The 16791-nt window shown below is 36.9% G+C and overlaps 1 protein-coding gene across 1 annotated transcript in view; it reads right to left on the bottom strand.

Annotated features, from left to right (window-relative positions):
* Positions 1-16791, bottom strand: part of TMEM47 (transmembrane protein 47) — a 29373-nt gene that overhangs the window by 8205 nt on the left and 4377 nt on the right. Inside the window, exon 2 of the mRNA XM_043457941.1 lies at positions 5133-5273. Coding sequence (XP_043313876.1) covers positions 5133-5273 — 141 coding nt within the window. The remainder of the gene's footprint in view (positions 1-5132; positions 5274-16791) is intronic.

The raw sequence follows: 16791 nt of genomic DNA, 5'->3' as shown, positions 1-16791 counted from the left end.
CAGTGGCAACTGGTTTGATAATGTACTGTTTATCGGCTGCCTCCTCTTCCCTGTCTCATTCTTCATATCTGCTCCTTTACCTCCCAGATTAAGTACTTGCACTTGATTCGTGCCTTAGATTCTGCCTATGGGGAAACCAAAAGAGCAAATGATAAGACCAGATTTGTATTTCAGAACTATACCTCATGTGTTTGTGTGCAAGACAGACGAAATGGGGAGGAAACTGGAGAAGAACAGGTCCCTAGGAGGTGAGTCTGGGCATGGATACCTGTGCAAAGTGATGATTAAGTAATGTCAGTGGAAAAGGTCAGCAAAAGAAAGACTATAAAAGAAAAACTGAGTAACTGGATTCTAGGAAAGGGAAAGGAAGGACTCACATACACAGTTTTAAGTAAACAGAAAAAGAAAACAAATTAAGGGGAGATTCAAATTTGGGAACTGAGACGTTCCACTTGAGGAAGAGATATCCTCTCAACTACGACAGTAATGGTGGTGTATAAAGAAAAGCTACAGATTTAGAAGATAATTTAAACGCAGAACTGATTGGACTATCCAGCCAAGTCTTCTATCAAATTTACATAAGGGAAACAATCATTTGGAAAAGAAAAAGCATTTACACAGGAAAGGTTAACATGAAGCTATCAATTTCCTTCCCTTTTAATTTAATCTGTTACTACTTCAGGGTAAGCAGTATATATGAAATGAATTATTGGTGGTGATACTGTAAATTGTTCTAACCAAAGGGTAGTTTGATATGGATAAAGATCTGTGAATGGAAGAACTCCTTTTTAGTTTGAAATATAAGCTGGACACCGATTTGTCTGTCAAAATCTAGACTTGAGATACCTCCAGCCATCTCACTGCTCCTGATAGGATAGCGTGAAGGGCTGCAAAACACAAGCCTTTAGTCAGAGATGGAAAGCAGGTGCAGATCCCCCAAAAAAATACCCCCATCCTGCATAAACAATCATTTACAGGAGGCTTTCTGCAGCAAAACCAGAAAGGAAACATCTTAACAATACAATGAGTGGGGATTCTGTTATTTAAAATCTGGATTATGAACAACTCACAATTTTCTGCAACTTATCTTTAAGACAAGTTTTCTTTAAGGCCATGGTGGAGGGGGGGAAGGAAAGACTCATCCTAACTCCTAGTGGGGCAGGGCCTAAAAAGATTCACAAAACCAGGCAATAAAAAAGGGGCCAGAAAAAGGCAACCCTTCTAATTTCACTAGGTTTTTAGTGAGAACTAGATGTCAGGGATCAGAATCTCATCATGCATTATCTGTCACTGTCAATTACACAAAAAATAAACATCCTGCAAGTCAACTGTACAGGACACGTGCACAGTCTCATGATGTACCAGGGTTCAGTCATGCTGGACTGATTAGTCTGTGATCTTTAGCACACTCTGAGTTGCTGCGGTCCTTCAGGTGTTGCTCCCAAGAAGATGGAGTAACTCGAGTTATAAGATGGACTCCAACTACAGTACACAGTTGACAGCTGAATTGAAAAATTCAAGGCTGATTCAGCTCTTGTTTTTCTATGTGTTACACATACCCCAAAACAGATGACTTGTGAAACTTCACTTGGGCTCTCAAGTCAGAGTGACACCCTGAATTGAAACCCTGGCTCTGTGACTTACTAGTTGGACATCTCCAGAGAATTACTTAACCCTTCTGATCCTACTTCTTCACTGATAATATGGAGAAAATAAACACCTAATCTTAAGACTGTTATAGCACAGACAGGAATGTGCCATGGGTCTAGCAGTATGACACAAGGCAGGTGCCCAGTTAATTATCATTATCAACATTATTATTACAAATAATATATTTTTCTGAACTCTAAATTTGTAGGACCAAAAAGTGGAAGAGCTGTAGAACACAGATGTTTTAGATGGGCTGCAGCAACGGCTAGCTCTTAGCTCTTCTAGCCATTATTCAAGCAGGTACAAGCCCACCCTAAACCAAGGACCTCAGAGAAAAAGAGAGGATGAAAGCCTTTACAATTTGTTTGCCTGTGTTTATAAGACTTAATCACCAGCTTTTAGTAAAAACCTTTAAGAGTATATTATCTAAGGCCAGGATAGTGTAGTTGCATGCTATAGGCACCCACCAGATATTTGTCAAATAAATGAATGAAAAATGAATATATGAAAAATAATTTCCAAACTATTACTTTTCTGAGCTGTCTTGGTCTTAAATTTGTGGTCACAGGAAACTTGCTGTTTCATAAATTCCCAAGAGAGCAATGGATTAAGAAACAGTGATTTATAGTTAGCTAGTTGTTTTCATGCCTGTCTTTTCCTATCAGATTATAAGCCACACACCCCAATCGTCTTTCCATCATTTATTCAACTATTTACTGAGTGCCCCAGAGTACCAGGCACTGCATGTGGTACTGAATTAATGATACAGTTCTGTGTAGAGATGTTTCCAAGTGGTAGTGCTATGTCTGTTTTGACTTTATGTACTGCATGTCTTAGCAGAAGCAAAAAAGAAAAAAAAAGAATTACTTCTTTGTTGAGGTAAATATCATTTCCTATGTGTGTGAATACCAAGATAAGGCTTAATATTATTTGCAGAAGAAAACATTGTGAGAAAAGCAGAGAAACACAAACCATTTTCAAGCAGACCATAATGAGTAAAAAGGGAAAATAGCCCCAGATACACATTTACAAAGAATCACTAAACTCGTGGGACAAGCCAACCACTAGAGTTAAGTATGTTTCATAAGAAGCAAGCAAGATAAACAACTGTGATTTTAGCTAGCATTGTTTCAAACAGGCAGATTTTCCAACTTTGTTAATCTTAACACCCAAATCATAAATGCATTATTATGTGTATTAAATATCTTTTCCAGAAAAGACAGGCAACTCTTACAGCTTTTGCAGATGGGAGAGAGAAACCTTTCCATGACATGTTTCAAATAACCAGTAAGTTTTACTTTGCTTATATGCAAAGTGAACACTAAACTAATGGGTATTTCAAAGAAAGCTTCTATAAGCACAGTCTCAAAGGAGAATGAGTAAAATTAAATTTCAGCACATGTACATTTTCAAAATGTAGCAGTACAATGATCATTTTAGGTCTCAGCAGGTAGAATAACATATGAATACTGGTGTAGGACTTTGTCTTAATATTTTATAATTTACTAATATTTGTGGCAGTGAGAGCTAAAGCAAAAACTTTTTGACCAAATCCATTCCCTTTAACTTATATTCATTTACAATGTTTTCTGCTACAACCAGTACTTTCACATTTTCATAAATTTTGCTATATGTGGAAAAAAATATAGAACTTCTGAGAAAAAAACTGGAATTTCTAGTTATTTCTGTAAGGATGTTTATAATAGGTACATTAAACAACAGACTTCTTTATAGTTTCTGCATATGCCATTATGGGGTAAGTTAAAGGCTAAGGGGATGGTAACTAAGTAGCACAATAATACTGGATATTTACAAGAGAATGTCTACCATTCCTCTAAAATCTTCATAAATTAGAAATATATGAGTATTTTAAAAATCGTTCAAAACATAATTCATTTTAAAGAATCATATCATTTCAGAACAATCAAATAATTCTATTATGATCGACTCTCTAATCACTATGTTAATAAATCCTAGCTGCAAAGATAAACTTATACTACAATCAAAAGATCTACTTTAAAAAAAAAAAAAAGATCTACTTTATTTCATTCTAATAATAAGAAAAGAGTCTTGGTAAATCCACGAACTGAGAAATAAAGTGGAGAAGAGTGGTAGAATCCTAGGGAGAATCTTCATGGTGTTCACAATAGAGCACTTTATTACACATGAGATCAACAAAATAACGATACTGTGGTATCTGCCTAAGAATTCAAAATATTTTTTGTAATAGTGTTTTCTACTCTATTAGACAGTATCTGCCAAGCTGTTCAGCCAGTTTTATGGGTGTCACAGTACAATGAACAGTCCATAACAGGCACCAAATGAAGAGTGAATGAATGAATGAGGGATTCAGTAGTGAATGAACCACCAATTTAAGATTCAGCAGCCTCCTAACCCCAGGTCCACCAGTAACTACTATATGATTTTGAGCAAGTCACTTAAGAGATTTTAACTAGATCTTTTTCTACATTCTTTCAGTCCTGTGGAGGTTTGTTTTTATGACCTTGGCATTTTGACAAGTCCTCATGGGTGTAAGAAGATGAACACAAACAGCAGGGGGCAGCAGAACACTACTGAGTTTATACTTCTAGATCCAATGACCCTTCAAATCCTGAGAAATTTCAGCTATCCCCATCTTTAAACAGCTTTAAAAAATCCATCTAACAGGCTAGATGGTTCTGTCAGTGTCTTCATTATTGAGAGTCACAGAGGCTTATTTTGCAGTCTTCAAATCAGATATGACTGACAGGGTAAATTGAAGGTACCACAAGAATATTTCAGCTGGAGTCATTTTTAAGAATATTTAAGAAGATTCTTATAAATGAAAATTAAACCCATATCAAATAATGTGCTGGGCTTTTAGCCTTATAAGCCCCTTTTCTAAACAGCCCCCTGACTTTTAGTAAAACTTTCATTTTACCTGGGTTGATCCAAGCTGTGCTTCATAGAAAGATGGTTGCTAAATGAATATGCCATTGACCTCACACAACTGAATTGCCTGACGGTTCATGTTATATATCATGATTTTTCAGTATAACTGTGTTTATTTCAGAACAGATGTATACCTTTAAGGGGACACATATTGGATTTCTCTTTTGCAGCTTTATGTCAGGAAAAAAAATAACACTGCCTTAAGATCATCAATGGGGGCAGTAAAAGGAAGAAAAAACTATTAGATGTGAAGAAAGACTATTGGTAAATACACCTGCTGCAATTCCTAAGGTAAGAGCCCTAGCAAGAGACACTATTTATTCATGTTTTAGTTAGATTTTTAGAAATTGCCACTGTGTTAGGTGAAATGCTTTAGTACACTGAAAACTGATACTATGATAAGCTTTAGCCAATTTACCCTAAAATATAACAAATGCCTCTCAACCGGTAGATAAATATAGCAACCACATATTGCTTCTTCATGAGAGGGGAGGGTGGTAGAAAGGTTCATGAAACTTTAATACTGGTTTGAAAGTAATGAATATATTTACCTGCTGCAAAAAGCATGACAGCAACAGGTCTATAGAAGCGCCTTCGAGATCCCACGCAGATGGAAATCAAACCCACCAGGAAGGCAATGAGAATGATGGCAGCACCACCCAAGAGTAAAGCCAGAGTAGCAATCTGCCAGTCTGCAAAGAAAAAAAGAAAAGCATTGCTTTTTTAAAGCAGTAAACTATGCTCAGCAGCAGTCACCTTGCTACAGCTAAATAGATGTGATTTGACTGCATACTAAACATCCTCTGGGATTTGAAATGTTTTGCAACAAATATTACTATAAATGTCCTTATTCAGAAGTCTCCTATGTTAAGCAAAGCAGTTTTTAGACCATGGGTTTGCCATGATTTTCTTCCAAGGATTCTATTAAGCATTCAGACTAAATTGGATGCCCCTTCTCCAACCTATTTTCGTTATTATTAAATTTTCTATTGAGCTATAACGTGCACAAATCATTAAGTACAGAAAGTAGGGAACTTGATGAATTTTATGTCTACACTCATGTAAACACCATCCAGATTAAGATATAAAACATTTCTATCATCCAGAAGGTTCTTTTGTGCCCCTCCACAGTCAATAATCACCCTCCCACCTGGGCGACAAACCAACATTATCTGTGTATTCAATTTGATTGTTCTTAAACTGTATGTAAATACTATCAACTCTTTTATGTCTAGCTTTTAACTCTGTGATATTTATTTTGGGTCTGGCTTTTATGTCTCTGATTCTCATCCACGTTGTTGCAGTGGTTGTAGTACTTTTTTTTTGCTGTTCTTTTAGAAATCCTTCTTTTGCACTAAACCCCCAACTCCCAACTTTTTATTTGCCTTTCTCTCCTCCCTCATGAAAACAACTCCCCCAGCAAATTAGCATCAGGAAGATTTGTTGTTTGTTTTTTCCTCCTCTCTTTCCTTTCATTCTAACCTTACTGTTATATTTACCACCATAGGGATGGTTTCTGAAAATAAGTATTCCCAAGGTGGCAGAATGGACTCTAAATGGCTCCTTTCTTCATTCACACATATTAACAGTAAGCATATACTGACCACTTACTACATGCACGCCTCTGTACACAGATACTTAAAGAGTCTACCATGCCCTGAATGAAACATAAACCTCGCTGAAATGTATTTGTCACTTCTTAGAGATTTAGAACGAGTATGACAGAAAACTGGCCCATTTTCCATTTTATAAGGGCAGAATGTTCTCTAAGAAGTAGAGTGAATATACAAAAGCACCACTCAGCTTAGGAAGCATCATAGAAAATAATACAGTGAACACTCTTCTGTGGGATTTGTTTGGAAGTTCCTCTTCTGACTCTCACCTTAATGTATGTGCAAGAAAGAAAAATAGACTTTAATCCATGGTTAAATTGCAATACAGTCAATGTAAAGTCAAGAACTCATGATATTTTGATGCTGCACTTTGAAATTATCCCTCCAGAAAGCTTACAAAGTGCAACCTTTGCCATTGCAGGATAAGGGGCAAGTAGAGAAACCTACAATGCCCTAAGATTTACTTCTTTTATTTACACTTACATAACCCTGCCTCAAGCATCCTCTTCCATATCCTCTCCTCCTAATAAATTCTGGATATATAGCTGGCACTGAACTAGAACTTGCACAGCGTTCAAGAAACAAACAAACAAGGGGAAAACAGAACAAATCCACACTCCTTAAAATATAAAGACGAATCACCAGAAAGTGGAGAGCATTTTTTATGCCATCTATTTGTAACAAAGCAATATAACTTCAAACAAAAGTTTATCTGGCTTTCAATTCAAGTTTAAAAGGATAGCCATACTACGGGGTTTTTTTTTTGTTGCTGTTGTTCCATAAAAGCATCATGTAGCTTTGAATAAAAAAAAAAATAATAGTTCTTACATTTGGAAGTCTCTAAATTTCTTTCAAAAAGTTTATTCATAGCATTATTTTATTGTACTTTAACATAACAGAATTCCTTCTGAAAAGTTGAAAGTTGAAATTTCTGAATAATAAATCAAATTTTCATGATTATCCAAGGGTTTGAGGTACAAAGAAAATAATAACATCAATCTACCCAGACATCAATCAAATCCCTGGAGACTTTAAGAGCCAATGCTGAACATTTTCTTGCTGGAATATTATTTTCATAAAATGATTATTGCTTTTAGTAACTGTCTCCAATTTATTTTAAATAAATAAGAATTTTGAAAGTATCAATTTTGTTTAAATCAAGATACAACTAAATATTTACTCACTTTAAAAATATCTTAACAATATAAGCACAACAGACTGCCTTTTTCTGATAAGCTCTTTCAAATAGCCCCAAAGGCATAAATTGCCATACATTTGACTACTTCTAATTTTCAATCCAAAATAAAAGAGGAATTTTGATCACTTTTCTCTACTTTAAATATCCTTAAATAGTTAAAATATGTTATTTATTTGCATTTTGTAAAAAAACAAGACTAAGGAAAAAAACTGGCAAACTTTCCCCTATAAAGGGCCAGATATTAAATATTTTCGGCTTTGCAGGTCATGGCCTCTGTTCTAACTACTCAACTCTACCATGCTGTGTGAAAGCAGCTCAAGACCGTATGTAAATAAATGAGCATGGCTGTGCCAAGAAAGCTCTATCTACAAAAACAAGTGGGAGGCTGGTTCTGACCCTCAGACTAGAGTTTACTGACCTCTGGTCTATGCCTGTGTATCATTTTAAAATGCTAAACTTTCTTCTAGGGCTCTCAAACATAATAATTTCAAAATGAAGTCAATCTGATAAATAGACTAGTACAGGAGTACGAAGTGGTGCTTATCCAGCATAGCAACAGATTCCTGCAAAAAAATCCTAGTCTCATATAATGTTCAATTTCCTTAACACAGTAATACTTTATTTCATATGGAAAAAGCCAATAAAATGCAATAGAAGCTATAAGGAGAATAAGAAGTATTAAAAAGGACTAGAACCTAATTAGGAAGAGAACCTCTTACAGCACAGGAAATAGTTTTAAAAAGCAGATGAATACAACCAGTTCTGATTTTCTTCTGTATGTCCTATATTCACTCCAAGTATTGAGGTTGTAGCTAATGAGAAAGTCACTTCAGACATAGTGAAAAAAGAGCACCATTCACCAGCATCTCCACTGTTGTGATACTGCTACCCTTCCCTTTGGGCCACAACCATAGTTAGGCCTGCTCAGGCAGAAAAGTCATTTTTATTTTCCGAGAGAGACTAGAATTGGGCCACACATGTCTGCCACTGTCCTGGCCAGAAGCTGAGGCTGAGACTGAAGCATTGAGGCTGTATCCCTGGTGGACGGTGCCAAGTTTGGGGATTGTTGTCATTATAACCATTCGGAATGAATCACTCAGGCAGGTTGCCCAGGACCAAAGCTTTAACTCACTGACCAGCTGAGTATCAATCAATAGGTTGAAAAAGTGGTTTGATATGGCCACCATAGGTAAGAAGGCTCAGGGCAGTTTTCAAGGTCTAGCACTAGCGTCGCTTTCAGTAAATAGCAACAGAATCCACTGTCCAAATAATTAGGACCTGCCTCATAGATAAAGTCAGGGACTATGTAGATTGGTCTGATACCATTTTCCTCTTTCTTACTGAACAATAACTAGGAAATGGGGAATAAAACAAATCAAAAATACTTCTACAGATAACTACTAACGGCCATTGATTAATAGGTTGGGATTCCTGTTTACAAAGATATATATTTACTTACCTAGCAAATGTAGACTTAATAAGAATATATACATATAAAATGTTTTGTTATATGTTATAGGACTTGGGCAATTTTACATTAATAGCATAATAAATGACCAAAAATCTCTATGCGAATTGCTTTTTCCATTAGAAGGTTTGCACACTACAAATACTTGCTATCCCACATTCAGTATCTGCAAAAAAAAACTAAAATATCGTAAAATTCTCAATTTTCAGCTCCATTTCTTCAAAAAAAATCATCTATTTTAAGTTCTCATAATTGGTTAATTTCTGTATCAATCTTAGTTCCCCAATTTTATAGCCCCCACAGTATTTAATCAGATGAAGTGTTAAGAGTCCTTAGAGATTTATTACTCTGCATTAGTTTTATACATTTCTATAAATGATAAACTGACACTGTAGTGGAGCAGTGAATATAAACCAGCTCTGCAGAACATCAGTGGCCATAGTACTGTTTCACAAACTGCAGTGCTCTATACAATTAAAACTGGTCACTGTTCAATGTCAGGCCAGCTGATTTGAAATCGGAGTCTGGTTTCTAAGACCTGAGAGAACAAGTGATCATCGGTTTTGAGGAAATAATGTACAGCCTTGGTCCATAAACTGGTAGATCTCAAACCGGCTGGAAGGGATGCTTTGGAAATGGAAATACAACCTGAAATGAGGCTGCCATTTCAGGTTGAACTTCCACCTAAGAGTGTTTTGGCAAAACTGACACTCTGGAGGCATTGGCACTGAACCTACAAAAGTCAAGGCTTAAGATAAGTATGCACTTCCCTGGGAGAGCTTTCTCTAACAGGAAAAAAAAAAAAAGGAAAAGGAAAAAATAATAAATAAATATACACACACAATGCTGTAATTTCCCTTGTAGTAAGAGAATAAAAATTGGGCGGTCCTTATATCATAACATCAAGTCCAACATTAATATGCAACTCAGGAATTAAATTCAAATCCTCTTTCAAGGTATTTTTATTAGCTGGTGCCAGAGCCTCCAATGTCTATAAATGCTTTAGTATTCTGCAGAATTGTGCTGCCTTACTTAACAGTCTAATACATGAGACTGGCCTGAAATTGCTACTGCATTATGAAAATTCTATGGGCCACATTACAGCTGCCAAATTGGAGACTTCACATTCCCTTGGGGAATTCATGGTCAAAATTTACTTCCGATTTTCGGGAAAGGCAAAATCTAAATGAGGATATGTTTTCCACACTTTTTTGAGCCAAGGTCAGTGTACCACACCAGTGCCTAAAACTTTCCTCCACCTGTCTCATTTCAAAACCCTTACCTCATCAAACACTGGCTAATTCATTTAATTCTGTAGGTATTGTTTATACACTAAGATGAGTTCTACATATGTAAATCCCTGAGTACACAATTGTCACTTCTTTAGCAAATTAGATATAATTAAAAAGTAATGAAGAAACAGATTTTTACCCTTATAAATTCAACTCCCACAGCTGGACTGGGTAGTACTTCCCCAAGTGTATTCTGATGTTTTAATGCACGATTCTCACTATTTCTATAATTCTCATCGCAAAGTAAAATACTGACTTTAATAACTTTTATAATTATATTCAAACTTGCCAGACAGGCACTTATATATTTATCTTTGAATTCTGCAAAAGAATATTAACCAAAATGGTATCTACAACTGCAATAAAAACCATTGTCTTCAGCCTAGAAGAGAATTCTCTCCTATGATCTTGACACTGCTTCACAAGTCATCCAGAAGTTCTCCCTGAAGTTTAGTTTGCATTTGGCAGATGAAGTGGAAAACCAGAACCACTATTGAGGGACTTTAAACTTTGTTTTCTTGGCTAAGTTGTATCCTGACCTAAATCCGTCAGCATTGCATTAATTTTCCACTGTTCCATGAGATACAGACACAAACAAAGGCAGCAAAAGAAGAGTCTGGATTCTAACTTCAAAAATTAAAATGACCATCTCTTTTCTCAAGCAACTAATATCAAAACTAACATTCTTCACGTGCAAACAAATATTTACGGCCAATAACTATGTGTCTTTCATAAAATGACAGAGTTTAGACACTGTGTGCAGAGGGTTGCAGAATGTTAAGTGGAATGTCAGAAAGAAGCACCGACTTTAAAACTCATGTTAATCAAGTTGGCAACAATACGATTTAAGTCTTACTCTTTAGGCCCATTTATGGATTAGAAAAAATGGGTCAAAAGTACAGTACCAACCTGATTTTAAACACATAAATGACCCCAAGTAACCATCAAAATATATAATACAACAATTCTAATGACCAAAGTACAGGTCAATTTTACTAACATTTTGGTGGTAATTCTGGTGGTCTAAGAGTGTCAAACAGGCTATCAATTTTCAATCTGTGACAGTTACATTCAAGACTTTTGAGTTGTTTTGTGTTGATGCTTGGTGAACACACATTCTTTTTTCTTCATAAAGGGGCACTTCAGCTGCGTCACAGAATTTGGCGGAAATATGATTTATCATCTAAATACCGGAACATATGGTGTTTCTTCCCCCAAATAAAACCATTGTATACAGTGCTTAGCAAAAGCCCTACTATTAGAGTATGTTTCAGTATTTAGACAAAAAAGAAAGACACCGTTACTGCTAATGAGTGCTGTTTCTTACCAAGTATTATATCAAAAAGCTTACATCTGCATTCGATGGTAACTAATATTAACTAGTGGGTTCTGGTATTTCTCAACAGTAATTACTAATCATAACATATAAACTTGTGATGTGTTTGTTACATCAAAGATCGTTTCTTCTCCATTCTTTGGAAAAAAGCTAAGAAAGTTACAATTTGAATAACTTGGTCATTTGGAAAAACAAGAAAATCCATGCCAAGACTAGGAGTTGGTGACATGCCTCTAAGCAACTAAAAAGCTTTTGTGATGGGTTTAGCGTAGCTAATAATAATCAAAGAGCAGATGGAAGTCAGCCAGCCAGTCACCCACGATCAATATTAAGACACCCCTAGTAAATATGGAGGAACAAGTTTGGCAAGCTAGTGCTCCCACCAGTTTCCTGTTAACAAGCTTCTTTAGATGAGGGCCCTTCTTTGTCCCCCTGAAAAAGGTGAATTTACATTTTCTCCTTTATACTACTTCGTACATTTATATTATTTCATTAACTTGTTTAAAAGAAGCCGTTTGTTTCATTAATCACCTTGCTCTCACCACCAGAAAGACTGGCTGACTTTGTACCAGGACAAAGCCCACTCCCTGCTAGGAAATCAGTGAATCTGTTTCAAGGAAGTTAACTCCTTGGATACATAAGAGGAGATAGGAAAGACCCTCCCTGGACATTTCTCTCTTTAAGTCACCTCTTAGTGCTAGGAATAGACTCCAGGTTGCATTCACAAAGTGCTATGCATGACAATGAACATTTGGTTTAAGGACCATAAAACATGACAGAAAAATCCTTCGATGGAAATATGAGTTCTTTCGTGGGTGTGCTTTTTCATGTATAGAGACTATTTGACTTGGGGTCCTAACTTCTATTTTGTATCATCGTTTTGCCTAACATATATTTTATAAAGATAGAATCAAGATATGTGACATTATCTTGAAAATATGGCTCATTAAACTATCATTTTAAATCTCACAACGGTTAATAAGCTGTTAGAGACAAAATAATCTAGATTTTTTTTCCTGTTTTCTGGGAACCATGGATGCTTCATTTTTGTTGGGGTTATTGTTTTATTAATGAGAGTCTTTGGTGCCAAAAGCAACACTACAATAGAACAGAAAATTGATGGTCTACTAATGTCTCAAAAATCCCAAACAAATATAGCAGCAAAAAAAGGGTAAAGAAGGTGTCCTTGTCTAATTTTCAAGGGAGATGATCCAATACTTTGAAAAGACTGTTAAGATTTAACTGTCCATGACCTTTGACACGTGAGGATGAAATTCTGCTTAAGGAAAAATCTGTCACTTGATAAATAAGTGTATCTTTTAAAAAACAAAACTAGAATGCAGTAATAAGTTGATCTAGTAAAATTTATTTGCATATAGTCAATTTAAGAAACTTGCATGGCTGGCTTCCAAAGGCTTTTGGAAGTGGTTTTCAACTTAAAATTAAGCAGTTGTTTTAAAGTAGACGATCGTGGAGAAATTTAAAGAAAAAGAATTTTTTGTTGATTTTTAAGGACTAGCCACAGCAACTGTAAAATTTGATGTTACTAAACATCTAAGACCTAACGGACTTAACATATATGAGTTTATTTGAAAACTCTTTATATTCTATAGGAAAATGAAATCTTGGATGATAAATAATCTTCTAAAAAGTAGATATCTATTTCACAGTAGTCCTTAACTTCTTCCTCCAAAGCTCCATACATGATGTGCTGTGTGTGCTAAGTCGATTCAGTCATGTTCGACCCTTTGCGACCCCATGGTCTGTAGCCCCCCAGGCTCCTCTGTCCACGGGATTCTCCAGGCAAGAATACTGGACTGGGTTGTCATTTCCACCTCCAGCGGATCTTCCTGACCCAGGGATCAAACCCGCATCTCTTATGTCTCCTGCGTTGGCAGAAGGGTTCTTTATCACTGCCACCACCTGGGAAGCCCTTCCATACACGACAGTAGTCAACAATCCTTCACACACCTAGAGATAGCTATCCTCAACATCACTGGAAATTCTAAAAACCCATCCTGCAAAAATACTCCGGCTAACTACAATCTCTCTATTCAGTCTTTAATATTTTGTCTCACCTCATTTTTCCAGTCTATGCAATAAATTCAATTGGGCAAGATTATTTTAAAAGATCTTTTCTAGTCCAAATGTGCTATGATTCTGTGATTCAACATATGGGCAATTATCAGAAGAATCATGTTACTAAAATAGTAAAAAAAACAAGCAAACAAAAAGCCTCTGCAACTCTCATACCTTTCTAGCACTATAAAATTTAACTACTGTCTCGAATTTTTAACTTTTCAGCATTGTAGTGTTCATGAACAAACCATTTCATCAGACTCATACAAAACTTTCTAAAATGGCAAAAATTTTATCATGCAACATAAAGTATCACATTAAGAAGCCAGATGGGGGCTTCCCAGGTGGCTCAGTGGTAAAGAATTAACCTGCAATGCAGGAGACGGGAGTTTGATCCCTGGGTGGGGACGATCCACTGGAGAAGGGAATGGCAACCCATTCCAGTTTTCTTGCCTAGAGAATTCTGTGGACAGAGGAGCCTGGTGGGCTACAGTCCACGGTGTCACAAAGAATCGGACACAACTGACCATGCACACATGCATCCTCAATCAGTTTGATCCTTTTGAGACTATAAACCAAAAGTGACTTAAGGTGTTTATATATAGACAGAGAAAAGCATTGTCTGTTTGTAGGCAGGTTAGGATCTTGAGTTCATTACCTTCCAAAATCAGAGTGATCCCATACAAGTGACTAATCATTAAAGCCATGTGTTGGTTGAGGGCAGCTTTCACCCCAGCCAAACATTATTTATATAATTGATTCAAAGTTCTCAAAGAAAGGAGCTATGTAGTTGTCTTTGTTCTTCAGAGGCAATAAACAAAGAAGGCAGATTTGTAGTTAGACTCTAGTGTCAGCCTAGCAAACGTGGCCCAAGAGCATTTCCTCTCCTACATGCTTTTCTACAATGTGACCTTGCCACTGCTCCATCAAGAAATAGAACCCAGTTCTCTTCCCTGGAATCTGGGCTGTACATATGACTCCTGTGAATTCCCAGGCTGGTTCTGACAGGAGACTGGTTCTTTTCCAACACTTGTTCTCAGGAAAACGACTCATCCTGTAAGAAGTCAACTATCCCAAGACCACCATGCTAGACAGGCCAGTCCCAACGGAGTCCAGCCTCCCAGCCATTCCCACCAATGTGTCAAACGTCGTGAAACTATTTGGAAGAGGATCCTGCAGTTTTGCATGTTCTAGTTTCCAGCCACTCAAATCACCCTGGCCCCCAGCTCCAGACATCCAAGAGTGGAGACCAGCCATCCTCATCACACCCTATCTTAATTCCTGACCCACCAAAGTCATGGACGTTATAAAATAAATGTTATCTGACACCACCAACTTTGGAGGTGGTTTGTTTTCCAGCTTTAATAACTGGAACACTCTTGGAAAAAAACTGTCTCTACCACTGATTGAGGACTTGGTAAATGTACAAAAATGCCTGGAAACTTCTATGGATGGAGGAGCCTGGTAGGCTACAGTCTGTGGGGTCACAAAGAGTCGGACACGATTGAGCCTTTTCACTTTCACTTTCACAATAATATATGGGGTAGCATTACCTACATTTCAAATTTATTCAACACTGGGAATAAGTGAGATGTCTAGCCTGGAATAGTACTGAATAAAAGGTAGATAGTAGGTAATCATTTTGTGATTAGGATCAACCAAGAGCACTGTTAAATGCTGGGTGAAGTGAAAGTGCTCAGTCGTGTCTGACTCTTTTCGACCCCATGGACTGTAGCCTACCAGGCTCCTCCCTCCATGGGATTCTCCAGGCAAGAATACTGGAGTGGGTTGCCATTTCCTTCTCCAGGGGATCTTCCCGATCAGGGGTTGAACCCAGGTCTCCTGCATTGCAGGCAGACGCTTTAACTTCTGAGCCACCAGGAAGCCAGCCTTCCATTGCAGGAAGACTAAATGCTGGGTACTACCTTTCAAAATTTAAATTTGAGATGCACAACATACTTAATCATCCGGTGCAGAAAAAAAAAGTTTACCATCTAAGGAAGAAAAAGTCCTCAATTAATGAAAAAGAATATATCATTTTGGGTTTGCTTCTCTGAATATATGATAAGGAAGAAATGCAATCCTAATGAGCGGGTATCTATTATGTTTAATCTTCATGGCAAACCATGTGAAGATGTTAAGTTTTATGAGGTCATATGACTGGGAAGTGGCCAAGTTCAGGGCAGTTTGAATCCAAAGCCTCCCTCATGTATTCTTCACAAAACTACTCTGCCCTCTTTCAGGATTATGCTATAATTTAGGATAGTTCATACAAATGTTGCTGTGATATTCAGGTTATGTAATCCAGGGACTTATTTGGGAACGGTAGTCCACAGGGTCTCAGAGAGTCGGACATGACCTAGCAACTGAACACCACCACCAAGGCCACTTGGTGAAATGGCGGTGTACTGCTAGACATACTGTGAAAAGGACTGCTTTTGTGGCTGATGTTTAATCACTAAGTTGTGTCCGACTCTTTGTGACCCCATGGACTACAGTCCGCCAGGGTTCCCTGGCTTACTCACTATTAAACTTGAAAGTGATTCTTCAAATTTCTTCCTGACAGCAGGCAAAATCTATTGCTTGAAATATGCTTTTGTTTGTTTTGGTTTGGTTTTGAAATGTTTTATGAAAGGCCAGGCTTCTCACATACTCATCAAATCCCTTAGCTGACAAAGATTGATCTAAATGGCCCCCTGGGGATTACAATCATTCTATGATTGTGAGCAAAAGAGGAATTATATCTGCCCACAAATTAAAATGTCCTTTGTAAAAGTCAGTCTGGGGAACTTCAGAATCTTAGGAGACCTTAAAAGAAAATCACCAGGAGGATCTTGAAATGTTATACTTTGTTTTCTCTGGATTATTAAACAAGAAAGTTTCAGTGCTAAGTGCTGCTCTTTGAACAATTTTCCATCAGTCTATGCTGTATAGGTTAAATAAAATTCTTTTGTTCTAGTTCTTTTTTAGGAAGCCAGAATAGAGTGTAACTATCGTGACCTTCCCGGCTTGCTGAGCTATTTGTAAACATGCGTCAATATCAACTCATTTCAAGCAACAAGCTGAACCTTCCCTGGAGTAAATCATATTGTGAAGTTTTCCAAGGAAATTCAGTTTCCCAATTAAGGTATGGATTTAAAATATGCATACATGATACACATGTGAACTCAGAATCACTGTACCTCAAGTTTTCTAAGATTTGCAGGTGTTTAGACAGGTTTTCT

This window comes from Cervus canadensis, chromosome X (genome assembly GCF_019320065.1).
Source record: "Cervus canadensis isolate Bull #8, Minnesota chromosome X, ASM1932006v1, whole genome shotgun sequence".
Taxonomy (NCBI): domain Eukaryota; kingdom Metazoa; phylum Chordata; class Mammalia; order Artiodactyla; family Cervidae; genus Cervus; species Cervus canadensis.
The sequence above is the reverse complement of the archived record's forward strand: the minus strand, read 5'-3'. Positions and strand labels throughout refer to the sequence as shown.